General features: G+C 40.0%; 5 protein-coding genes across 5 annotated transcripts in view; 2 read left to right on the top strand and 3 right to left on the bottom strand.

Annotated features, from left to right (window-relative positions):
• Window positions 1-346: 346 nt before the first annotated feature.
• On the bottom strand, window positions 347-1,963 carry LOC131679227 (uncharacterized). The gene is made up of 3 exons (XM_058959900.1): window positions 1,684-1,963; window positions 1,191-1,622; window positions 347-1,133 (listed from the first exon to the last, which is right to left on the bottom strand). The coding sequence occupies exons 1-3, from the start codon at window positions 1,864-1,866 to the stop codon at window positions 459-461; spliced, it is 1,290 nt and encodes a 429-aa protein (XP_058815883.1). The 5' UTR covers window positions 1,867-1,963; the 3' UTR covers window positions 347-458.
• Window positions 1,964-9,142: 7,179 nt separating this feature from the next.
• On the top strand, window positions 9,143-10,511 carry LOC131679230 (uncharacterized). Its single transcript, XM_058959904.1, has one exon. It carries the CDS (start codon window positions 9,201-9,203, stop codon window positions 10,458-10,460), a length of 1,260 nt encoding a protein of 419 aa, XP_058815887.1. The 5' UTR covers window positions 9,143-9,200; the 3' UTR covers window positions 10,461-10,511.
• Window positions 10,512-10,516: 5 nt separating this feature from the next.
• LOC131679231 (uncharacterized) lies at window positions 10,517-12,143 on the bottom strand. Its single transcript, XM_058959905.1, has one exon. The coding sequence runs from the start codon at window positions 11,943-11,945 to the stop codon at window positions 10,704-10,706; it is 1,242 nt and encodes a 413-aa protein (XP_058815888.1). The 5' UTR covers window positions 11,946-12,143; the 3' UTR covers window positions 10,517-10,703.
• Window positions 12,144-21,763: 9,620 nt separating this feature from the next.
• On the top strand, window positions 21,764-23,737 carry LOC131679229 (uncharacterized). Its single transcript, XM_058959902.1, has one exon. It carries the CDS (start codon window positions 21,777-21,779, stop codon window positions 23,034-23,036), a length of 1,260 nt encoding a protein of 419 aa, XP_058815885.1. The 5' UTR covers window positions 21,764-21,776; the 3' UTR covers window positions 23,037-23,737.
• The window catches only part of LOC131679221 (WD repeat-containing protein 75), a 35,635-nt gene continuing 33,327 nt past the window's right edge, over window positions 23,073-25,380 (bottom strand). The window contains exon 6 of the mRNA XM_058959884.1: window positions 23,073-23,495. Coding sequence (XP_058815867.1) covers window positions 23,142-23,495 — 354 coding nt within the window. The 3' untranslated portion in view covers window positions 23,073-23,141. The remainder of the gene's footprint in view (window positions 23,496-25,380) is intronic.

Genomic DNA, 25,380 nt, shown 5'->3' with positions numbered 1-25,380 from the left:
GAGAATTTGCTGTGTGACCGCACTCTTCAACCCGTAACTCCGGAACCGGAATTCAGATCAACTAAAAATTCAATAGCAGCTGATGGGAGCATTATAGCTTTCATTTGTGTTTGTGGAAATCGGTTCAACCATCTCTGAGAAAATTGTGAGTTTAAACGACGCACACACATACACACAGACATTTTCAGATCTCGACGAACTGAATCGAATGGTATATGACACTGGGCCCTCCTAGCCTCGGTTAAGGAGTCGATTTTAACAGTGATTGCATAACCTTTCTTTATAAGAGAAAGGTAAAAAGGTTACCAAATAAAACTCGTGATATATTTTCAAATTGCACTGTCATACACAAAATTGTGTTTTTTCTCATTTTCTTCAAATTGTCAACTTTATATGTCAAATAGATTCAATGTACTAATTTTAACAAGCAAAGAATATGCTACTAAACAGATGTTATTTTATTGGAACTTGAACATATACTCCAACGCTTCCTCCACCGTATCCAGTAATCGTTCCCGGTAGTAGCGATCCTTTCGAAAAAAGTCCATTATGATCTCATCGCGGTTGACGAGACAAAACTCGTAGTAGGCTTTTGTGTCGTTCGTGTGTAGATTGCACAGAAATTCCTCCGGTAAATTGACAAATCCCAGTAGAATTCCTGACCAGAGTAGTCCCACCAAACGATAGTGGGCCAGACTCTCCACAAACTGTTCCCACGGAAGAATATGCTGTATATCAAGATCTAATTTTCTCAACTTAGCGCCTAATGTTTGGTAGTAATACTCCTTGTAGGTTTCGTAGTACTGATCACGGTGTGCTCGTCGCGTCAGCAAGTAGATTGCGCACCAGAAGTCCACTGCTGGCGGCAAATATCGTGCAATTTGAAAGTCTATCAGGGTACAGCTTGTTGGTTTGTCGTAATCGATTGTTCCCTTACTCGGGTGCTGTTCGAATTGGAACATCATGTTGTTGAACCATAAATCCCTATGAACTACAACCGATTGAAAGCGATCTGATGGTTCCATTAACTGGTAGATTTCATCCATTTTGGCAATCATTTCTGACGATATTCGTTCTTTATAGGTTGCATTCAACGCATACTTGGATCCTTCCAGTGCCACTTTCATAATACCCTTCGTAAGGGGAAAATTTCAGATTAATTACGTATACAAAGACGCTATCAAACATACCATCAATCCAACTGTGAACCACTGGCTATCCTTCATGAACGTTGTCTCATATAACATTGGTTCAAATTTTGAACCTAGTTTTTCCCTATTCATCTGATTGAACTCTAAATCGAGCGAGCAGGCATGCATCTGGGCCATAGATTCGAAAATTTTAAGCATGTGTAATTTGTTGAAATCTTTCCTATATGCCATTGCTAGATAACCCTTTGTGGTAAGGTCTTCCATGACCAATAAATCATCTCGGATCAGCCAACAGGACGGTCGCCATTTCATTACTTTCGTTGCATCCTGATTGAATTTCGAAAACAGTTCCCGATATGTGAGGGCTTCTTTCTTGAACATCCCAACTTCTTCAACTATCTGCCGTTGTTTAGGATCCGTGAATGGCAGACACTTCATGAAATATTTCAAGTCTTCAGTTTGTCCATGTTCCTAGAATGAATCACATTGTTCGAATGTTTGCACTTTTTTCATTATCGAAACCATCACTTACTTCTTCAATCGTTACGACAAGATAAGCGTACTCTCCCAGGTAGCCCAGTTGACCGCCTATTTTATTCACCTGATAATTTAGAACCTTAAAGGTGGCGTTAGTTGCAGTTCGTGCGTTGCGTATCACTTCAACGCACTCTTCGATTGATATGAGATCATTCATGTTGGACATTTTCACGAACATGCGTTTCTTCGAGCGAGGTGGACTGTGTGAACTGTGCGGAAAAGTTTTGAGCACTACTATTCTATTCTTGACGTCTTGAGTTTGAGCGACCGTTTTATCCTACTTTACACAATCTACTAAACTGAGTTAGTATAGCACTATATTACACCCAGAGAAAATGTTGTGCTGTATGGACCATGTATGTTACAGGTATTATTTTATTCCAATGCTGTAAACTTATCTAGTAATCTTTCATTTTTGAGTAAACATTTATCTGTGTGTTTTCTTGTCGTTGTTTATTCATCTACTCAGTGCCAGTGCAGTTCATTCATTAATTCAATGGCAAATTTCCAAACGGGATCACGCTTGCCAGAGAAGTTATTAGATAACAAAGACGTGTAAACTAGCTGCCCGCGATGTGTACCCATCTTCGAAGTGAGATGGTGACGCGAGATACACGATAATGTGGAGTGTTAATTCAGTAAATTTCACGAATTTCTCTGGGGAAAATAGACTCGAAATTATTGCAACACTTAAAACTAGCTTAAACTTTTTAGTTTCTATTTGGAGTTTTTTGTTTACATCCTGTCAATTTTGAAGGTGTGTGTTTTGTGGCAGAAGCTGTCCCACAGTGTTTAGAGAAAAAATTCTACAAATCTGTAATGCAACCGGTTTGAGAGTAATAAAATTGACAACAAAATCAGAAAAAAAAGATGCTTTAATGACAATAAATCATTTGGCTTGCTTTATGACGTAAGTGTCAATACCTTATTTCAGACTTTTTGGTCGTATCCAAGGGGAAAACAGATCGAAATGGCAAGTTAAACGAAAGCAATTATGTGAACCCAAATTGATTACACATGTTGACTTTGAATCTGAACATCTTCCTATAACTTTTTCATGTGACTTTGATTTGTCATAACCAAATCAATCGTATATGAATTCCTTACAGACGAATAGTACGTAAGTGCATTTGGAAACAAAACTTAATAAATACCAACAATAATAAAAATCGCCGATTACAAAGAATTTCGACCGATTTCTTGTAAGTTTTTGTAAGTGTCCTTTCAAGAAATTAGTTTGCTCCCCGAGCGTCCAACATCAAAATTACAGCAAATAGACAACATATTTTGATATCAAGCATCAAATTGAAATCTTATTTTGATATCAGTTTAAACTTTTTCAGATATGACATCATATTTTGATCTCATTTTGATGTGCTTACATTTTTAGAAAAAAATGTTTGTTTCTATTTCTTTGACAAACATCAAATTGATTACTTATTTTGTTATCAATGAAATATTTCACCATCTCAATGAGTTTTCAATTTGCTTTCACTGATAGCATGAATAGTTTTCTGTTTAATGTCATAGTGCAATTTTTCTGCTTTCGATTTTGATCTTTTAACCGTTAAAACGACCAAAATGATAACAACCTGAGCAATCATTCCATACTACATCAAGTTTAGTTCTCAATTTGTTATCAGACTCTGCTCGGGATCACCAGTGCATTGAAAAGGCAAATTAGTTGCAGAAATAAAAATGATACCAAGATCGGTTTCAACTTCGATACCAAAACTCTCAATCACCTGGGTGTCAAAAGAGGGTAAAACACGATGTTTGATGCTGCGATTAAACGCTTTGTAACCCGAGACAGTTGGAGCCGGAGCCTCAATCAATATTTAGCTGATGGCTTCAGCGCCACTCCCGAAGGAGACCATTCGCCTTGTTCGGTTTGCCCAGCTATTGAGACACCTCCTACGGGCGGGTACTATTTGTTTCTGAGTTCTGGCTCCAGAATGGTCCAACTGGACTCAGGTACCTTGATTACCAGTCTGAAAACATTCGCTAGAAATCAACAACAGTATACAAAGAAGGCCTCAGACTGGTATAATTGATTAGCTCTAACGCTTTTTATCATCACGAACAAAGATCTACTCAAACACAAGGTCCCCAATCGTGGCCGATTTAGGAAAGGTGGAGCCGAAGGAAAAAGGAGACAACTCTGCTCGCTAAAAACGGAAACGACCGAAAATCGTGAAACTACCTACACCAGAAAATACCAAAAAATAGTTTACTGCAAAAAAAACTGTTTAATTCACTTCAACTCATAATTCGCTTACAAAAAAAATATTTATTTCACATTTCGGGTCTCGAACCCAGGGCCTTCCAACTTACTAGCTAATTTCCTCGCAGCGCGCTACCCAACATGGTCACTGCCTATCCTGTCTCTCTCCCTTCCCAAAGCATATCAAAAACTACCTAACGTGGTGTTCATCCGAAAATGAGTGGCTCAACTTATGGTGCGTGCATATACAGTCGGCGTGTTTGCGTGTAATACAGCGATTTCATCGCTGACCTAGGATTTTTACGGGGTGGGAAAAATAAAACCACCGAACAAAAAAATTGATAATCGGGTTTCGAACCCGGGCTTTTTGAGCTTGTCACGAAAACGCTGTCACTTAGCTCACTGAACCGGCATTTGCGGGTTTAAACATAATTGATCATGCGCATGTCAAAAAAGGAAATGAATACTCACACTACCATGGTTTTACGTGGGTTGCTCGAAGATCCAGTCCGCTGGAGATGCTGATCCGGTTGCCACAAACGATTTGCCCGGTCGTTTGCTGGCAGAGTCTGACCTGATGGGGGTCACTGCATAACGTGGGTTGATCGATAGTCGGTGCCCAGCAACTGGACTATGCTGGCAACGACGCTGCTCCCTAGCTAGCGCGAATTTTGACGGTCGTTGCTCTTCCGGATGGTTCACCAGGAACTTTGTAGCTAGATGGCGGGGTCAGAAGCGGTTGATGACGGATGATGATCGGTGTGACGGGATGCTGCAGCTTCAAACCTGCACGAAAAACTCGCATCCAACGACAAGTTGGAATTAGGGCACGCACTACACTGGCCACCATTTGCACCTTACCTTAATTCGGGAATACCGGCTCTAAACCACTGCTTCGATATGCGGGAAGCCACTTAACTTGTACGAGTTAGAACTGGGAAGGGAAAACTAATTACTGATATAGAGAATCTAACGATTTTTATCTTTTACCTATAAAACCACACCGAGGCGCGAGAAAAAAAAATCTAAACCACTCCTGCCTCTTCCAGAACAAAGTGAAAAATCAGATCTTTGGAGTCCTCAGTTTAAAGCATGAGTCATATCTTCGGGACCGGAACTACGTAATCATTCACGAAATTACGCAAGCTTCCCCGAAGCCTTTTTGTATACGGCTTCAATTTCTTTTGAATATCCCCAGACCTCGATCCTCTACCACCAAATCCCGGGTGTTGTCGAATGGTTTTCAAAACCCAGAGACAAATAGTTTCCTCTCACTAAAGCTTATTCTGCGGGTAAAGGTCGCAGAAAGGGTTATCTCAAAAGCGAGGCGACGCCTGCGTCGCGACCACCCGCCAAAAGTAACTCGGCTCCAACCACGGCTGGATCCGGTGGGTGCTCAACCACTCATCTGACAGTTCATTCGAAGGAACTCCAACCAACCACTCACTCTCATTCAAATTTCGGGAGAAATTACAGAAGCTTTTACCCATGCTGAGCGGACCAGTTATTCGAGGGGCCGCTCGATATTATTTACATTCATATCGTAGTACTACAGCTTTTGCGATTCTTTCGCCGAATCCAACAATTCGATCAAATCGATTAATGGCAAAATTAGGATTACTCTTCAATTTAATATTTGGTTTTAAGAAAGTTTCGGTCACAACAGTTTTATGCAAACATGTAGGTAGAATTTAGCATTGCAGTCATTAATTGAAACATTGATTGCTGCAAAAAATCCATTTTTCTTTCCTAATGCTACCCAGATCCAAAGGAAGCGTTGTGTGGAGATGAAATTGGAGGCGTGGTAGTCATCGTTCTTTTAGCCGCGTTACCTGCCACTAGACGGAGGTAGAAGATGATTGTATTGGTAGAGAAGTTGTATTACTATTTTGAAGTAATAGGACATGTCGATGTATAGTTTTTGCGACAATTTGACGCATTTGAATGTTTCTTTGGTTACTTTCGCCGGACAAGCGCCCTCTGCGTGCGAATTATCACCACAAATCATGCATTTGGAATATACCCAGTTAAGATCAGCCGGAAATAAACCGGAATTCTGGCTGGTTTCAGTTCGCATTCCGGCTCCAGTGACACAACCGATTCTAGTTAGAATCGGTTGTATCACTGGAGCCGGAATACGAACTGGAGCCAGTCAGAATTCCAGTTCATTTCCGGCTGAACTTTACTGGGTAACTGACACTTTTAGTGACGTGTCCAAAGCCTTGGCATCGACGAAACTGGGTCAGATTTTGAGCCCCCATGTCATCTATAATATTCCCAGATTTCCAGCACGTGGAAGCTTGCTTTTTCTAACACTTTCTAATTATTAACCTTATTGCGGTTAAAACGAATTAAGTAAAGCTACTGGATAATTTCAGAGTGTGCTGGCGTTTTAGTGCTGCTAGCCTTTTTCTTCATTTAAATTGTTCAATTCATTGGATATTACCTCAAAACTTGCGGTAACTCTTTCAAGCAGCCTTCAGTCTGGGGCCCTAGGCCCATGCAAAATAACTTCCCCTGACAATAATTCATCTCAAGGTGAGACGAATGTCGAAATAAAATCGACTCCTCGGCTCAAGATATATCCAGGCTCCTCGACCGGACCATACGTGATCTGCGCTGCCAAAGACAAAAAGTGTTTAAATCTATTGCAGTATTCTCGAGTTCTGACGGAACAATATTCGACCGTGACAAAATTATCGAAAATTCGGTCTCATAAGCTTTGGGTGGTTGTAAATACTTTGAAGCAGGCAAATGATATTACTGACTAAGAACCCTTTACGAAGGAGTACAGAGTATATGTATAAGCAAATCGGGTGGAAATCTGTGGGGTCGTTTTCGATTTGAATCTAAGTTGCGCGAATCTGCTGACACATGGGGTTGGCTATTTGAAAGACGCCCTGTTTCAGCCAGTAAAGATACTGGAGTGCAAACGTTTCTATTCAGTATCAGTCGTAGTTGACGGGAAGAGAACATATGTCAACTCAGACTCCTATCGGGTGACCTTCGCAGGGTCTGCTCTATCCAACTATCTCCTCTTTGGCAAGGTTCGTCAACCTGTGCGTCTTTTTGTACTGCGGATCTTAAAGTGTGCTAATTGAAAACAACTGGGACGCTTAGCCTCCCATTGTAGCACTAAGGCTCTTTGTGGGAAATGCGGTGGGAATCATGTCTGCGAATGCAGCTTTGCGACAACTTCAACATCGTTTTGAAAATAATGACACGGATTCGTGCCCCTCCAGCGCATCTGAGCGCCTTAGACTTGTCCCTCTGCTCGACTTCGGTAATTACTATTGCTAACAATTCAGAGACACGAAATACAATCAATGTTTCGTATGACCTCACACAAAATATTGATTGGAAATGCTACGCGTCCACGATATCCAGCAAAATGGAGTTCACACAAGAGCTTTCTCCGAAGGATGAGTACGGATCCAGTTCAGACTAAACGCGCAGCAGACGCGAACTCTCGCGGACGGACTTCTAACTCATGGTGGGACAGAGTGCTCAGACGTGTGCGCGGAAAAAGCCGCCGCGTATAAGATCTTCCGGGACGACGGTCTATCCGCCAGCTATCGATAGTACGTGACGTTAGTAACGCCAGTTGCAATATTTGATGAAAGCCAAGAAACGTAGTTACTGGTGCCGGTTCATTGGCGGACTAACGAGAGAAACATCGATGAGCACTCTTTGAGACCCGGCTCGGCGTAACCGACGTAACCGAAGCCGAAACAGTACTAACGAGAGCGCGAAATATTCAAAACGTTGGATACTCGATTTCGCCAAGAAGGTTTGTCCGGATTCCGCCCCGTCACTTAAGATCTACGGCGCCACGTCGCCTCACGATAGCGCGAACGTAACACCTTTTTCGATGGTGGAGTTCTCACTTGCTCCCTTATCATGTAACAATAAAGCCCCAGGCCTAGACAGAAACAAATTCAACTTGTTAAAGAATCTGCCAGACTCGTTGAATTTATTTAACAAGTTTCTTGAGGGAAACATTGTCCCACACAATTGGAGACAAGTGAGAGTAATCGCCATCCAAAAATTAGAACTAAACAGCCTCCGATCACAACTCGTATCGTCCGATTGAAATGTTTCCGAAGTTGTTCGAGAAAATGATCTTTTTTTGCCTCGACAATTGGGTCGAAGCAAATGGCTTACAATCAGATACACAATTTGGCTTCCGCAAAGGCAAAGGAACGAACGATTGACATGCGCTGCTCTCTACAGAAATTCAATTGGTCTATGTCAAAAAGAGCAGATGGCATCAGTATTCTTGGATATTAAGGGGACTTTTGATTCAGTTTCTATCAACATTCTTTATGAGAAGTTACACATTTCACCAATTTTAAACAACTTTTTGCTAAATCTGTTGTCTGCTTGGGCTCTCCAGCTGGGTATCGAGTTCTCCACGGAGAAAACTGAGCTAGTCATATTTTCTAGGAAGCGTGAACCAGCGAAACTACAGCTTCAATTAATCGGTCAAACTATTGCTCAGGTTTCAACTTTCAAATATCTCGGGGTCTGGTTCCACTCTACTGGAACCTGGGGATGTCACATTAGGTATCTCAAACAGAAGTGCCAACAAAGGATCAACTTTCTCCGTACAATAACCGGAACATGGTGGGGTGCCCACCCAGGAGACCTGACCAGGCTGTACCAAACAACGATATTGTCAGCGATCTTTGCGCGTGAAGATCACAAAACCTATAACTAAATTAGCTGTGGAATTTGCGTTTCGACTTCGTCGCATCAGAATCCGACAAACTTGGTTAACGGATTCATCAGCTCTCATCAGCATAAAATGAGTTTCTCTTGCGGAACATCATGCTTGATTAGGAGTTTACCCAGGAACACAAACTGTGTCTCCGTTTTTTGGAGCTAGCGTCAATCCGGCGCCAGCTAAGTTAGTCTCGTATTCGATTGAGACGAAGTCGAAACACAAAATCCATAAGTAATTAAGGTAAAATACTCCTATGCCCCTTAAGCTTATTTCATCATTTGAACTCAAAAGATATGAGAAATCATCCGATGTAGATACATAACAAATATACGGATAGAATTTCCCCGGACTAGCCAAACCAAAGGTTATCTCCCTATCTCTTATCTCACTTTGGCGTTTATTTGCCAGCTGTTATCCAAAGCATCATGCATAATCCAACCCAAGATGTACTATGCCATATATCAAAGAAGTGCAATCTGTGCAGGATGATCAGTAGTAGCTGGGACAATTTGTGGATAGTTGTCCGCCTCAGTTGATAAGTACTAACTTGTCGAAATACACCATGTTGAAGCCAACCGATTTAGGCCTATCTCGTGAGGATGTGGAACTGATTGTGACCCGATACCTTGCTAGTGAGAAAGTTCAGCCAATCATCCGAAATACTTGGATTGAAAGTTTCGGAGGCAATCCGGATGGCTTTCTGGCCGATCATTTCGACCTGAAGATTCAGATCAACCTCAGCGGCCGCAGAACTGAAGAGCTGTCATTCTTCCTGAAGGTCGTCCCCGCCGGAAAACCCATTCTTGCACAGTATCTGATCGACATCGATACCTTCAAGAAGGAAGTCAGGATCTGTGAAAATGTTCTTCCAAAAATTCAAGAGCAAATTGCTGACAAACAAATTGTTCCGAGATATCTACTCACCAAAGAGGACAGGATGATTGTCATGGAAAATGTCAAGCTAAAAGGTTTCGATATTCTGAAGGATAATAAAGGAATGATGAACGCTGAACAGCTGGAGAAGGCACTGGAAGCATTAGCATACTTGCATGCCGGATCCGTTGTGCTGGAAGAAAGGGAAGGTAGACGGCTAACGGAAATGTTTCCTGGTGCGTTGAAGGAAAATGCCTGGACCGGAATAAAAGGTAGTATCAGAACCAGAGATGTTGAGAACGTTGTCGTTTTGTGGTGTGAATTCATGCGAATCGTTGAGAGAGATTCGGCAAAGTTGGAAAAGATTTTAGCGGAGCTGCCTGGAACTATCAGAAGTATCTATGATTACGTTAAGCCATCCAAGACTTGGAGAAACGTGTTCGGACACGGAGATCTTTGGAGCAATAATGTAATGTTTCGAAATAGTTCGGATGGAGTGCCGTTGGAATGCATTTTGGTAGATTTTCAATTGTCTCGATACACTCCACCTGGTTACGATATTAGTTTGCTATTATCGCTAACCACTTCGGGAAAATTTCGATCTGAACGGATGAGTTCTTTGTTAGATAGTTACTACCGAACCTTCGAACAGATTATGGAGCAAAGTAAAATAGATCCAACCAGCATCTATACGAAAGAATCGTTCCTCGATAGTTGCAAATATTATCGCTTGGCGGGTCAAATCCATGGCTGCATCATCGGTCCAGAAGTCCTTCTGCCAGAGAGTTATCTTGATGAGGTGTTCGTGTGTTCCGAAGAACATGCCGGCTTTATGCCTCAACCGAAGATCAACATCTGTTTGCAGGCATTCAGATCGGATGTCGAGTTTCGCGAACGGATGTTGGACATTGTGCAGGAGCTACTGCCTGGGTACGCTGGGCCAATTTGAGTGTGGATTTCCTAATAATCTCAACTTTTCTGTAATTGAAAATAAAATACAAGGACTTTTCGAAATAATTCAAAAAAATTTTGTATTTATACTCAACCATATCACACACACAAAGCACAACCACACTATTTTTTACGTATAAACTGTTAGCTAAAATTGGATTATTTGTTAAAATTTTGACTGTGTTAAAATAACTGTATAAAACAGCGAATCGGAATGTTTTATTGTCTTCTCCGAGCCTCTCTACAAAGCCTCAACCAAATCCCTGATAATCCCTGTAAGTCTAGTCCTGTATTTCGCATCACTCTCCAACACATCCAAGCACATTTTGATTTTGTCCTGACCGCTAAAGTTGTTGTAATTCTCCGGGGACGAGAAGACCTGGTCAACGCAACTTCTGGGCAGCAGTGTAACGTGGTTCATTAGGAAATTGTCGATCAATCCGGATATCCGATACCGTTGGCAAGATTCCTGGAACTGTCGCTCAGGAAAGATCTCCTCCGGTGACAGGCATTGTACGATGAACTCCTGCCGGACGCAGCTGTAGTAATAGTCGATCAGTTCGCGGTAGTACTGCTTCCGGAATTCACCGGTTGTCGTTAAAGTTAACAGCATATTTACGTCATAAGCTGGAGGTGCGTAACGGGTAAATTGAAAGTCTACTATTAAGCAATCCAGCGGAACGCCATCGTCTGAGTACTGGAACATAAGATTGCTACCCCAAAGATCGCCGTGGCAAGCAACGTTTCGACTACTGCTAGAAGGTTTGACCAATTCATAAATTTGCAGCATAAATGGTGGTAGTTTTTCCAATATATCAGATAAATTTTCATTTTCACATTCGACTACCTTCACTAATTCGCAAAGTACGTCAATGGCATTCTGCAACTCTTCAACTCGTGGATTATTTTCCTTACGTATCCAGCAATTTTCATCCAACGCACCCGGGCACAGTTCCGGAAGTGTCCGACCGGTTTTCGTTTCCAACATCAGCGAAGCGCAGTGAAATTTGGCCAATGCTTCGAGCGCCTTCTCCAAATGTGCCTTATCGAATATTCCCGTGTCTGTATTACTGATTGTTCGAAACCCCTTCAGTTGCAAATTTTCAAACACCAACAATCGATCATCTTTGGACAGATAAGCCTCCGGTGCGAACCTAGTAAATTGAGATAGCTTCGGAAACAGATCTCTGTATAGGCGTACTTCTTTGCGAAACGTACCGATTGCTTCCAGATACCGCGTTAAAGATGGTATTCTCTCTGGTAACACTTTCAGGAACAAGTTCAAGTTCTGCTCTCGTTCACCGCTCACTGAATTGACTTTCAGTTCAAGGATGAAATGATCACCGAGATATCCGACACGACTCGCGCTAAACGGCTTTACTATAGCCGAATTTAAATTGAATTTCATCTTCAAATCGGAAAAACACCGCCCAACGATGGTTTCCAGGTCATTTCGATTTAGATTAAACTTTTCTGGGTTCATTACCAAAATCACAAACAGTTACAGCACTCGTCCCGGCACGGTTATGCTATCGGATCGATGACACTTGGACTGGAACAAACAGCGCACGAAATGGTAATAAATATTATTGCTGTCACTCGGCTCGAGGTCGCATCACTGTGTACCACGAACGGAACACGAACGTGGGCTGTAGGACGCATGGACGTAAGCGTGGCTCAATTGATAACGAAACCACTACTGGGAAACCAGCGTTCCAATGTTTGATTGTCTGGGCAAACAAGGTAATCGATATGGTCATATGCGGCATCGCACTGGTAGAGTATTTGTGAACGGTAAGTACTTGTCAGCTGTTTGGGCTTTTGCTAAACAGCTGCTAGTAAGGGTATCAGGAGTATTTGACAAGCTTGATAGGCCTTTATGTTAAAAGTAATTCAAGCGTATGTACAGAGATTATGTTGAATGAGGACTAGAAAGCAAGTTCGGGGTTGATATTAATAATCATATCCATAATGAATTCTTAAGGGGTTATATACAAAGTTGTGGCGAAAAAGTCAGTTATGTTTGTGAATTTTTGAAAGTGTTTTATGCAAATTTTATTTGAAAAAGCGAAAGACTGTTCGTTGGTAACACTACCGAAGATAGAAAAAACAAGCTTTTTTTAACGGGCTAATAAGACTGCAGCTTATAGCTTGAGGGATCTCGGTGCCTTCCTGCGAGAAAAAATTTGCAAAATCGGAAAGATTAGCGACTGTCCGCCAATTAACACCGGTCCTCGGGACTAAATTTTGCGCCTGTTTGTCTCGAAGTGTGTAACGTCAAGTTCTCTATTTTGTCTGGTCCAATGTATCCCGCTCCTAACAACGCGTGCTAAGTCGTCAGTGATGCAATTAAAGCTTCGCATTGATTCCGCTTCTATTTTCTTCCTGATCTCCTCATGGGTCCCCTAGGTCAGAAGCGGATCAATCGACTGTTAAGTAAATCAGAGATCGCAGTCAACCGTGATGTCCGCGAATTTCATACATAGATTCAAACTATTTGGCACAAGTTTAGAACGTGTAACGTCGTGTCATCTAGTCTGTCATCCTATGGAAAATCATCCTACCGTCGCCTTGGGGTCAACGTCATATATTGGCAAATTTCGTATTGCATCCGCTTCTGTCTCTTCCTAATCTCCTTTTTGTCTCCTAGGTCCGAAGCAGATCAATCGACTATTAATTGAAACGGTAAACATACTAGCAGTATTAGTCCTTACTCGCGAATACTTTTCCTTCAACTGTGCTGTTTCTTCTCTATCTTATAGCATAACTCGATTATCCCTGTTCTAGTCAATATACATATTCATTATATTATGGACCAGGCAAACCCTTAATTTTTCTATTATTATTATCCTGAGTTGCTATATCAGTGAAGGTATTTTAAGATTTCGCAAAAAGAATCTCTGCCAATAAAGGCGTAAGAAATATTTATCCACTATTAACCATAAAGTTTGCTCGAACCGAATGTCCGCCTGGTTCGACTCGAATAGACCACACCGACCCGAAAGGGTTGCTTATCATTTCTGAGAGCCGGTGTGCTTGGTCGAGTTTAGTAATCATAAGAACAAGTCCTGAATAATTAACTATCTCTTAGGTGCCAGTCCTGCACTCCTTTCCTGAACTAGCCTCATACTCACGATCAAAAGAGTCGACAACTAGTAGGATCCACATGTCCTCCACCCAAGCGAATTGATCAACTTGCAAGTAGGAGCACATATCTACCAACCAGCCAAGAAGACTTACGAATCAATGAGAATGGACCATGCCAGTCGAAGGCCACATGCCCAGCGCCATCTCGTACAGTGTCATTGTCATTTCTCAAGATGAGAACCTACAAAGCCTAACTGTTCGTATGTCCGTATAGATTTTGGTTTGCTGAAACGAAACAAGAAAAGCAAAACAATTGTGATTAGTATCGTAGTTATAATAAATAAGTAAACGATTTCTCATCTGTTGTCTGTTTCCCTGTTCGCAGTCCTCCCTCCTGTTCCTGATCTGTTTGGGCCACCGGATTTCCGTTTCCTTGGCCGTCCAGCTCTCCCGTACCGAGCCGCTCACATCATAGCAAGAGAAACAAATGAAAAGACAAAACAAAAAAATGAAAATGAATGGACGTCTGCTATCTGTGCCTAAATTGATGTTGCTTCTCAGTTTTGCACAACCCAGGAGGGCCTTGATCCCAATGCTCTGTCACCGATGTTACGTGATATTCGTTATGGAATATTCTTTGTTTGGGGGCCATTCATAAACAATGTTGTTCGTTTTTTATCCCTGATCCGCTGATACGTCTAAAATTAATTTTTATTAATTTTTAGTTTTTATCTCGCTTTTCCCCTATTGTCAATATCCGATATCATTTATGAATGGTCCCCTGGTGATATATTTAGAGCAGACAATCCAATGAAAAATAGGGTTGGCAGGATTTTAGTGCGCTCTTGGCGCCTTGTGTCACATCTTCATGTTTGTTATACGTACTAAGAATACCAAAGCATGTGATGTGATGACCGGAAGATTAGAGAAGCAACTCCCCCCAAGATAGAAAAAAAACAAGTTTAATTAAAAAAAAATATTCAAGGTTGTCGGAGTTATGGCCCATCCCCCGAAGCATGTTTTTTGGCAAAGGTTTGCGGTGAACACTCTCCCAGCCGAACCACTCAACTGAAATCCAAAAACTAAAAAGAATGGCGAGGAAAAATGTATTGTGATGTACTTGAATGGATCGGTTTCCCAATAAAAATTTGTTTTTTTTGCAAAAAAAATCATGTTGACCAATAAATTGAGTTTTGTGGTGTTCAAAATTTTAAACAAAAATTCACTGCAAAGAATCGAAATTTTTTGGATGAAAAAGAAACCGTTCAAGTACACGAGAATGTAAATACAAACAACGCAAAAAAAAATTGAAGATCGGATGAATAGTTTTTGAGATATTACGTTCACCGCAACGGTATTTTCCAAAAAACTTCATTCCGAGATAATTGCGTTTAAAGTTTTGTGTGCACTTTATTCGTAGAAGAACCAGCGCGCTGCAAACGGCTGTAATTTAAAATCTAATGCTCCGATCTGAATGAAATTTCGCACAGATATTTTCAAAAGTATGTACTTTCAGAATATTCAGTAAAAAAATCGATTTTTTGAGTTCCAACTTTGTATACAACCCCTTAAGCAGCTTACTGTAGCAGAACATAAGGAAAGCTATTGTATAGAATTTTTGAACAATTTTTTTATGAACTACACTGAAACGGGGGTTCGTTAATTGAATTTGTTCATGAAAAGTGCTTGTTTTTAGAATTTATTAAATAAATTAAATTTCAATTCTCATCGAAATTCATGTCGCAAAAGCACTGCACAATGTGCTTTGTCATCCGCATATGCAAACAGTTTAGGGGATGATAGGAGGTACGAAAAAGCTCACGCTTGTCCATGAAGAGGAGAGTGGGATACGGGAATTATCCACATAGACTCATCATCTGTCGTGCCTAACTACTTACTTTTCAATATGTATAGAGGACCAGTTTCAAAATTTCGGAAGGAAAGCTGTGTAAAATTTGGCACGTTCATATCGTTCCATTTTGTTGAAAATATGTCTAGCAGTGTTGAATTAAATGATATTCGTGTGGACATGCATTAATATCGAAAAAACAGTGTTCTGAAAAATCTTTAGAAAACTACTACGAAAAGGTGAAAATTTTCAATAATTTTGCCGTCAATTCACCTTTTCAACTCGGAAAAGATGAAAATTTTCAGTAATTTCAATTATTTTCATTTCCGACGGATGAATGTTAAAACCACCCGACCGAATCTCGTCCGTTTTTCGGCAATCGTGATCAGCATGTATTCGTCTGAGTATTTGTGACAGCTGAAGGAATGGATGCATAGCTGACGTATATGATACAATTGTGGGTAATCCTTCCTAATTTAATACATGATGCAATTGAGTGATTTTTACGTTAAATTTTGATTTGAATTGGTATGAACCCAATAGTTTGGCTAATTCACTTTTAAAACATTGTGCAAATTGAATATTTAATTTCGATTAAGTGTAATGAACCAACAACCATAGGATACTACATCGGTCTGAATCTAGTTGAATTGACAGCAAAAATAATTCAATCTGCCAGTCATCAGGGTATCCCTTAGCTTCTATCCACCACCTGAATCACGAGCCATCTTGCTACTAGATTCTAGGGACCACCAGAATCCAAGGTCTCCACGCTACAAATCTCCAAGCATAAAAATTGTCGTGAATTTAACGACGGGTCGAAAATGACCCTTTATAACGGCAATAGAAAATTTTGGGGTTATAGCGTTTGAGGGTTAAAATAGAAATATTTCATTGAACGCTCCCCCAACGGCACAGGTTGTCGAGATATTTGTGATCAACCGTTATTCACTGAGGAACATCAAAATTACTAAACCAAGGACTTAATTATGCGATAGCATCAAAACCGAATTTCAACAAAGAGTTATTGACATCAAGGCAGGACCGAATAAGCTTCCTATTCTAGAAATTAACAACGCTAGAACTATAACAGCAGATTTAGTCATAGAAAACAACATACAAAAGAATCAAAAATTAAAGAATAGAGGCCGGTCTTTCATATTAAGGCTGACAAGGGAAACAAAGTAGTAGTCATGGACAAAGAACAATACTACGCTGACATGAGATAGAAAATTGCATCTGGCCCATATAGAGTACAGAAAATAAACCCTCTCCCGGAAATAATCAACCGAGTGGATAAATCCCTCAAATAGTGCAAACCAATCCTGGGAGAAAAGCAGGAGCAGGACTTAAAATTTCAAACCCTTCCTTACCCAGAATAAATGGACTTTCGAAAATTCATAAGCCTAGCAACGAAATCAGGGAAATTATTTCGGCTGTAGGTGTCCGAACCCAAAAACTGGCAAAATGGCTCGTAAATCAATTTCAAAATGCGCCTAAAAAATTTCCCAGCTTAAAAACAAACAAAATGAAAAAAATTATGAAAAGTATAGACAGAAAACATTTTTATTGTGATAAAAATTCTTCATTTTGTTTATTTTATTCATTCCATTCATTTTTTTGTTTTTATTAACTCTCTGTTTATCCTGTTATTTATGAACAACAACATTTTCAAATAGCTATACTGCCCATTAGAGTGACAGGAAAAAATTACCCCTATCGGCCCATGCCTGAGTCGATTCCTAGTCTCACCAGGTGTAGTTGCTCCAAATTTGAAGCAAATCGGACAAGTCTAGCTACCGGACCAACGTGCCTGAAGTTCGTATGGGATTTTTCGACAATTTACATGGAGAAAACCCACTAACTCGCATTTTCGCCGCTAGGTGGCACTGTATGCATCGTATTATCACTGTAAGTAAAAATAAGAAAAATAATTTAATTGCCTACAACTTTGTCGAAGACTGCTAGTGAATCCGGCTTCGTTAAAAGAAGTTATTAAACTTTTAATGAAGTGATGTCTGAGGCAGTTTTGCATGGGGCGTAGCAGTGCATGGTTGTGTATCAGTACTTGATTCGCACGAACTAAATATTTTTTGAAATAATGGTTAGGTTTAGGTCAATAGTATGTTCAGAAGATTTCTAGTAAATAATACGAGTCATGTTTTGATTGGAAAATTTTAGTTCCACATTTTACCGCATAGAGTCTTCCAACACTAACTTTTCAGCGATAAGAGATAGAGATTAGGTGTCCTCCACAAAGTTATAGAACAAGCATTTCTAAATAATTCTTCCGAACATCTCGATAATCTATCACACGTCTATAAAAAGTTAGTGTTGGCGCCCTCTATGCGGTCACAGGTGGAACTAAAATTTTCTAATCAAAACATAACACGTATTATGTACTACAATTCTGCTGAACATACTATTCTGTTAAATCTAACCATTATCTCACAAAAATGTATAATTGGTGGGAATCGAGCAGTGATACACAACCACGCACTGCTAGGCCCCATGCAAAACTGACTCAGACATCACTTCGTTAAAAGTTTAATAACTTCTTTCAACAAAGCCGGATTCACTAGTAGTCTTCGGCAAAGTTGTAGGCAATAAAATTATCTTTCTTATTTCCACTTACAGTGATAGTACGATGCATACAGCGCCACCTAACCGCGAAACTGCGAGTTAGTGGGTTTTTTCCATATAAATTGTCGAAAAATCCCATACAAACTTCAGGCACGTTGGTCCGGTAGCTAGACTTGTCCGATTTGCTCCAAATTTGGAGCAAGTACTCCTAGTGGGACTAGGAATCGATTCAGGGGTAGGCCGATAAAGTTCTCAAAAATTCATCATTTTTCTGGACACTCTACTGCCCATGCTCGCAAATCAGTCCCATACAGATAGGAAATCCCATAGAAAACGGGACAAATATGCGTTCATGGGCAGTATAACTTTGGGTTTGGACAAGATTTTTTCACAAAAAAGTAAAGCTATTGTGACAATCACCGTTTATTTGAGCGCTAATAGTTACAAGAAAGATCCGTAGAACTGAAGTTATTGCAATTGCTCTGATTGGATTTCACTGGAGCAGTGCTGCCAGAAATATTTTAGAAAACTGATAAATCTTATTAATTTGGACAGCTTTCGGCTACCTTTTCTGCCCAAACGAACTATTGAAAACTTTGCAGGATATGTGTGTTAAAGATTGGTATGTAAAAATTCAGCAACTTCTAAAACTGCTAGAGAAGCATCTATCTTGATCAAAACAGGGTTTTCGTGTTTCTTTACTGTAACACTTTTAAGAAAAACGGTTTTGGAACCCTATATGTGCTAGAAAATAATTAGGTATGAAAGAGTTAATTTAATCCATACTAAAGGGCGAACACGAAATTATTGCGACACCGAAAATGTCATGCCAATTTTCTTATAATGTTTAAAATCAAACCAAAATTTTAGGGTAGTTTCATATATATATTTACTTCAAAAATCAAAAGAAAAGTTAATCGATGGAGCCTTGAGTGTAAAATTGAACGCATTTTCGCTTGATGCCCTCCATCAAAGTCTTTACAGTGTCATCCGGCACCAGTTTCTCAGTTTTTCCCATTTTATTAACATGTCCTTCTCGTCTTTGACTGTCTTCTTGCTCTTCCGAAGTTTCCGCTTCATCATTGCCCAGTACTGCTCCACCGGGCGCAGCTCCGGACAATTTGGCGGATTCATGTCCTTTGGAACAAAATGGACAGAATTGGCCTCATACTACTCCAGGACACTTTTAGAATAGTGGCATGATGCCAAATCTGGCCAAAATAGCGGAGCTTCGTCGTGCTGCTGCAAGAACGGCACTCTCGAGGCACTCAGATTTGTAGATCTCGCCATTTACTGTGCCCTTTGTCACGAAAGGCTCACTCCTCAGTCCGCAAGAGCAGATGGCCTGTCAAATGAGATATTTGGAGGCGAACTTCGACATTTTCTTCTTCTTAAATTTGTCGTCCACATAGAACTTGCTCTTGCCGGTGAAAAACTCTAACCCCGGAATTTGCTTAAAATCGGCTTTTATATACGTTTCGTCGTCCATCACACAGCAGCCATATCCATGCCCGAGTTTTAGCCGTCGATTGTTGCCGCTCATCGCGGTTTGGGAGGTTCTGTACCTTGTATGTATGTAGTCCAGCTCTCTTCTTTGCATTCTGGACGTAGCTCTGCGACATGCCGATCTTTTTAGCCAAGTCACGGCTTGAGACGTTGGGATTTGCTTTAATCATCCGCTTCACCTTTCCCTCCGTCTTTTTGCTCTACGGTCCCGGTTTTCTTCCAGCTCCTTTGCCGTGGTCCAACGTCAACCGCTCCTGGAACCGCTTCAACACTCTGCAGACGGTTGAATGGTGAATGTTCAACATTTTTCCCAACTGCCGGTGCGACAGGTCAGGAAATTCCAGGTGTTTGGAAAGAATTTGTTCTCTCGACTCGCGTTGGTTCACCTCCATTTTCGTTGAATCGAAAAACACGACTTCGAGTTTGACAGCATGTAAACAATACACATCAATGAGAAAGTGTGCAAAATTTGGTTGATTTTTACCCTATGGTAAAAAAAGTTATGCCCTGTTGAATGTGTCGCAATAATTTCGTGTTCGCCCTTTATTCATATTATTTATTTTGTTTATTTTATCCATTTTATTAAAACTATTTTCCCAGTTCACAGTTATTCAGTTTCCTCTTTTTATCAATTCGGTTTAGCCAGTCCTTTTTGTTATTGTATGACAACTTGTTATCTTGAAATAATTTAATTTACTCTCTTAATTTCATTACTTTTTTTAATATTGTCTAATTTTAATTTGAGCTAATTTGATTTATTTATTTTATTAATTTGATTTATGTTAATCATTCTATCCATTTCGTGAATAGCTTTTTTTATTTTAAATTTTATTTTGTTTCCCATAATTAGAACAATCACTTGGATATCAATTCAGGAGCACTCACGCACTGAACTGCATGACAGAACCACCTTTGGTGGTAACCTCTCGATTACCTTTGGATGTGCCTTTTACTCAACTTTTATGGTTGAGATGGAAGTCTGTTCTCTCATCTCTGTGCCGAAATTGATGTTGCTTCTCAGTTTTGCACGACCCAGGGGAAACTTGGCCTTGATCCCACTGCTCTGTCATCGATGTTACGTTATATTCGTTACGGAATATTGTTTGTTTGGTGTCCATTCATAAACAATGTCTCGCAGAAAAAAGTCTTCAAATTGTTATTGGTTTTATTACCCTGCTCCACTAGTACGTCTCAAATTTTTAGTTTTTCTCTCGCTAATTCATGGCTTTTCCCCAACTGTCAATACGCGACATCATTTATGAACGGCCCTTGGTAATATCTTTAGAACAGAAAATCCAGGATTAAAAGGATTTTTGTGCATTTTTAGCACCTTGTGTCACATCTTTATGTTTGTTATGCATACTAAGAATACCAAATCATGTGATGTGATGACCGGAAGATTGGAGAAGCAACCCCCCCCCCCAACCAATTTTCAACACAAATTATTTTATTAGCATGCAAATTATTCATAGGGGATAGAAGAGACCCTTCAAAAGAAGCCATTGAGATTTTTGGAGGAATTATTCTGATTGTCGAGGAAAAAGTAGACATTAAGCTACTACTGTATCTGGAGTACTACATTTCAGAAAGTAAAGGAAATTAATAGCGTACTATCCGAATACAAACCATTCCATTTTGAGCTTGATTAGGATTGATTCAACCATTCCTGAGCAATACACCTGGGATTGCGGAATACGCAGACATTGTCCAAATTCGTCGGAGCTAACTCTTTTGGTTTCAAAGGTTTGGGGTTAGAAAAATCTCTAACCCTGTGTGCGGGATCGAGAATCGAATCCAGGTGAGCTGCGTACAAGCAATACCAACTACGCTGTGCCCGCCACTGCGTTCTACGATTTCTGTACCTTGCTTTTATAAGAAAAGGAAAACAAAGTTATTACATAATTAAACGTAAACCAATCTTTTGTTAGTTTACTTTTCCTCGTCATATCATGAAACAAGCCAAATGCAGTTGAATCGTTACTGCATTCAGCATCTATATGAAGTTTTGAATTTCTAGCTTCCGTTTCATTTCATTTCTTTAGGGACCCAAACAGAGAGAAATTCTATGAAATAACTTGCGGCTTGATCGAATTAAAACTACCTGCTATAAATCAAATCTCCTACCTGATGCACGTGCAAATATCGCCTTCAACGCCAATTTACTTTGGAATACATCCACACCTTACATCATAATATACAATCACCATAAATTATTTTACCCGACGCGCCATTCCAGTGTGCATCGCATTTAAACTATGTCAGTAGTTCTCCTCCTAGCATATGTAAAAGATGGCAAACCAACTCGATCTAACGGCTTCCGACAAAAGACAAATTGTGCAAAATTATCTCAAACCCAATTCAGCACAGTTCGACATACTTTCATCGACGGTTATCAACTTGGATGAGCAACGAACCGGTTATTTAGGAGATCATTTCCTGCTATCACTTACCGTACTAATGAGTAACGGAGAAACCGATCGCGTCGAACAAGATATCCAACTGTTCGTCAAAGCATTACCCACTGCAATTCCTACACTGGCAATATACCTGGAGGAAATGAGAGCTTTCACAAAAGAAGCGCAGCTGTTTAGTCAACTGATTCCACGGCTATCAGAATTCGGCAGATTCTGCCCGGAGGCCGTGTTTGTAAAGGGTAATAATTTGATTGTGTTCAAGAACGTCAAACTGGAGGGATTTCGTGTATTGAGCCATAACGGCGGGCTGCTTGATTTGGTTCATTTGGAACAGGCTCTCAGGGCACTGGCAAGGCTTCACGCCACAAGTTTTGCGCTGGAAGCCCAACAAGGCAAGCTCATTGTCGAGCAGTATCCTGGGTTGTTGGAAGAGAATTCATGGCTGCTTGAAGAGAACTATCCGCGAGTGACCGAATTAGAAGGTGTTATAGACGTGATTTGCGCAATAGTGGCACACTCGGAACAGAATTCGAAACGAGTTGGGACTCTGATCAAACTGCTGCCGAATTGTGTACGGGAAATCTACGAATTGGTGAAGACATCTCAGATGTATAGAAATGTAGTCAGCCACGGAGATCTTTGGAATAACAACGTTATGTTCCGTTACTCCGATTCAGGAATCCCGGTCGAGAGTTTGCTCGTGGACTATCAACTATCCCGGTACGTACCACCAGCTTATGATTTCAACATGTTGACCACACTGACTACGACTAGTGATTTCCGAAGTAAACACTACACGTTTCTTCAAGGTTACTATTATCAATCTCTACGAGCGGAGCTGAATCGTCATAAGATAGAAATTGAGCGAATGCTATCACAAGATGAGTTTCGAGAATCGTGCCAGTACTACCGGAAGTCAGCAGCGATTGAAAATTTCATTATAAGTCACATTACTCTGCTTCCGAAGAGTATTTTGGATGACATTTTCTCCTCTGCAGAAAGTTATGCCAAATTTTGCGGGCAGGCTAAAATTAAGAGGATCTTGGAAACATTTGACAAAGAACTAGACTACCGCACTCGTATGATAGACATTATTGAAAATATGGTCGACGTTTTTGGACTGGAATTAAAATAGAACTTCTTTCAATCCTACTATATAAACATTATCTCATATAGTTTTGAATAAGGATCTGAAAAACTTTTTACGGAAGTTATATTCGTATATACTACTTACAGCTAATCAAAACTCAATGTCAACATTATCCTCCAGCAGCTTCCTGAGTTTTGAATCTTGATCGAGCTGTCCGGCACGGTTGGCTGGTTTCAACTTAGCCCGCTCGATAGACTCTAGTGCCACCTTTCGGTGCGCAATCTTTGCGCTGACCTCTGCCGTCTGGCTTGATTCACTATCCGACTCAGTAGCATCGTCGTCATCACTAACGGCACGACTCGTGGCAGTTGTGGCAGCTGTCCCATCCACAACGGCAAGTAAATCACGCTCCCGTCGTCGTTTCTCGACTATTAGTAGCGATTTGAGAAAGTCCCGACATAGCAGACTGATCGGAGCCATCGTATGGGCGGCGGTGGAGGCAATCTGGAAATAATCAAGGATGGGAAAAAAATAAAGATTACTCTGTCAGTGTCTGTTGCAGCTGTGTGTGATTATTGGTCCGGAGCAGACGGCGGAAACAGATGCCCTCCTGCTGATCAGCGTTGATGGAACGAATGTTTTGCAAAGTCACATGTATTTGCACACGCACGAGTATTTAGATCAATTTAGTCGAGTTTGTCTTCTTCATTGATAAGTTACCGAAATATAAATAAGAAAACCCAAAACATTTAGTTTGAAATACACCTAATGATGACGCAAGTAGAAGCAAAAAATTGGAGATGGCTTTTGTAAAAACGGCGTTAGAATGTGATTTGAATGTGTTCTAAAACATGTGTTAAATAAATCCTAAGAATAGGAATAAATTACGAAAATAATGCGATAATCTAAAAAGGGGGTATGACTAATACTAAGGACATGTTAAAATTGTCACTCTTTTTGTGTACGGTAAACCGAGGCGACTTTGAGCCCTTTTCAAATTATTCATTGAATATTTTTTGACGCAACACTTTTTTTTCAAGTTTATTCATTTTTTTTGAGTCCCAAAGTCCTCAAATTGTCCGCCTGCTACAGTTAAAAAAAACTCTTTTAATCCACCTAGTGCTGCAATTGTATCTTTCTAATTTATACAAACTATGATTCATTAGTTCACTATGTTCAATATAACTGTGGAAATTACATGCTCATTACACTTGGCACGTTTATACAAGCGCTCATTGGCCACGAATCTGATGAGCAACATGTCGAAGAAACAAAAAATATTATATTTAATTAGCATAATCAGCGAGTTAAATGTTATTTTCATGTTAACATATTTTGGAATACAGAGGGAGGAGGATAATAAATGTGAGGGGGAAGGAAGCGTCGGAAACCCCCTAACTTTATTTTGGTAATGGCTCGAATGAAGGGCATGTTAGAAGGCAGTGGGTGGTTTATGTAGAGAAGATGGCTGTTATAGGAAAGGGTGACGGGAGGGGGAGGGGGAGGGGCTTGATGGAGGGCGCAACACCCCACCGCATATTATACTCTCCATTTGAAACTTGGTTTGTGAAAATTGGTTCAGTCATCACAGAAATACCGATGTGACTTTAATTCTGTAATATGTGCGGAGCCCGGGACTTCCGGAACATAAATAGACAAAAATACGTAGAACTACAGAAAACTCATTTAGTCGGCAAATAACTTCGATTTCAAAGCGATAACCTGTACATCTTTATACACCAATCGATTGTAATTGATATCAGCTACAATTACTGCAAGAACAATTTTTCTATTTCTCAGAAAATAGACAAAAATACGTAGAACTACAGAAATTTCTTTTAGTTGGCAAATAATTTCGAATTCGAATGACCTATCCATCTGTATAAACTGATCGACTGAAATTGATTTCGGCAGCAATTTCTAAAAGAACAATTTTTATATTTTTTCTAAAAATAGACAAAAGGTATAAATCGTCCCTTTCAATTCGACGATATTTGAGAACTAAAGGAATTTTCTATAGTCCTGCGTATTTTTGTCAATTTTTTTCAGAAAATATGAAAATATTATTTCATAAATTGTAGCCGAAATTAATTACAATCGATTGGTACATAAAACGGTATAGGTCATCGTTTTGATTTCGAAGTTATTTATCAACTAAATGAAATTTCTGAATTCATTCTTTCAAAAATTGTAGCCGTCATCAATTACAATTGATTAATATATAAAAAGGCATAGGTCATCGTATTATATATAAAGTTATATGACGAATATTTAAAAAATACTGAACTTCTTCGTATTTACTTAATTTTTTCCTATTACACACTATTATTTTGTAACTTACATACAAAATTGCGATTCTCCACGTTTGTACGAACATTTCGATATAATA

Source organism: Topomyia yanbarensis, chromosome 2 (assembly GCF_030247195.1).
Source record: "Topomyia yanbarensis strain Yona2022 chromosome 2, ASM3024719v1, whole genome shotgun sequence".
Classification (NCBI taxonomy): domain Eukaryota; kingdom Metazoa; phylum Arthropoda; class Insecta; order Diptera; family Culicidae; genus Topomyia; species Topomyia yanbarensis.
This window is presented reverse-complemented; position numbering and strand designations above follow the sequence as displayed.

What these genes read in the sequence shown, in the direction of transcription:
- LOC131679227 (XM_058959900.1), bottom strand. Translation starts at nt 1,866, where the DNA reads ATGTTCGTGAAAATGTCCAACATGAATGATCTCATATCAATCGAAGAG. An exon ending in TTGTCGTAACGATTGAAGAA is followed by an intron (nt 1,623 to 1,683) that starts GTAAGTGATGGT and finishes GATTCATTCTAG; the next exon opens with GAACATGGACAAACTGAAGA. An exon ending in GGTTCACAGTTGGATTGATG is followed by an intron (nt 1,134 to 1,190) that starts GTATGTTTGATA and finishes CCCCTTACGAAG; the next exon opens with GGTATTATGAAAGTGGCACT.
- LOC131679230 (XM_058959904.1), top strand. Translation starts at nt 9,201, where the DNA reads ATGTTGAAGCCAACCGATTTAGGCCTATCTCGTGAGGATGTGGAACTG.
- LOC131679231 (XM_058959905.1), bottom strand. Translation starts at nt 11,945, where the DNA reads ATGAACCCAGAAAAGTTTAATCTAAATCGAAATGACCTGGAAACCATC.
- LOC131679229 (XM_058959902.1), top strand. Translation starts at nt 21,777, where the DNA reads ATGGCAAACCAACTCGATCTAACGGCTTCCGACAAAAGACAAATTGTG.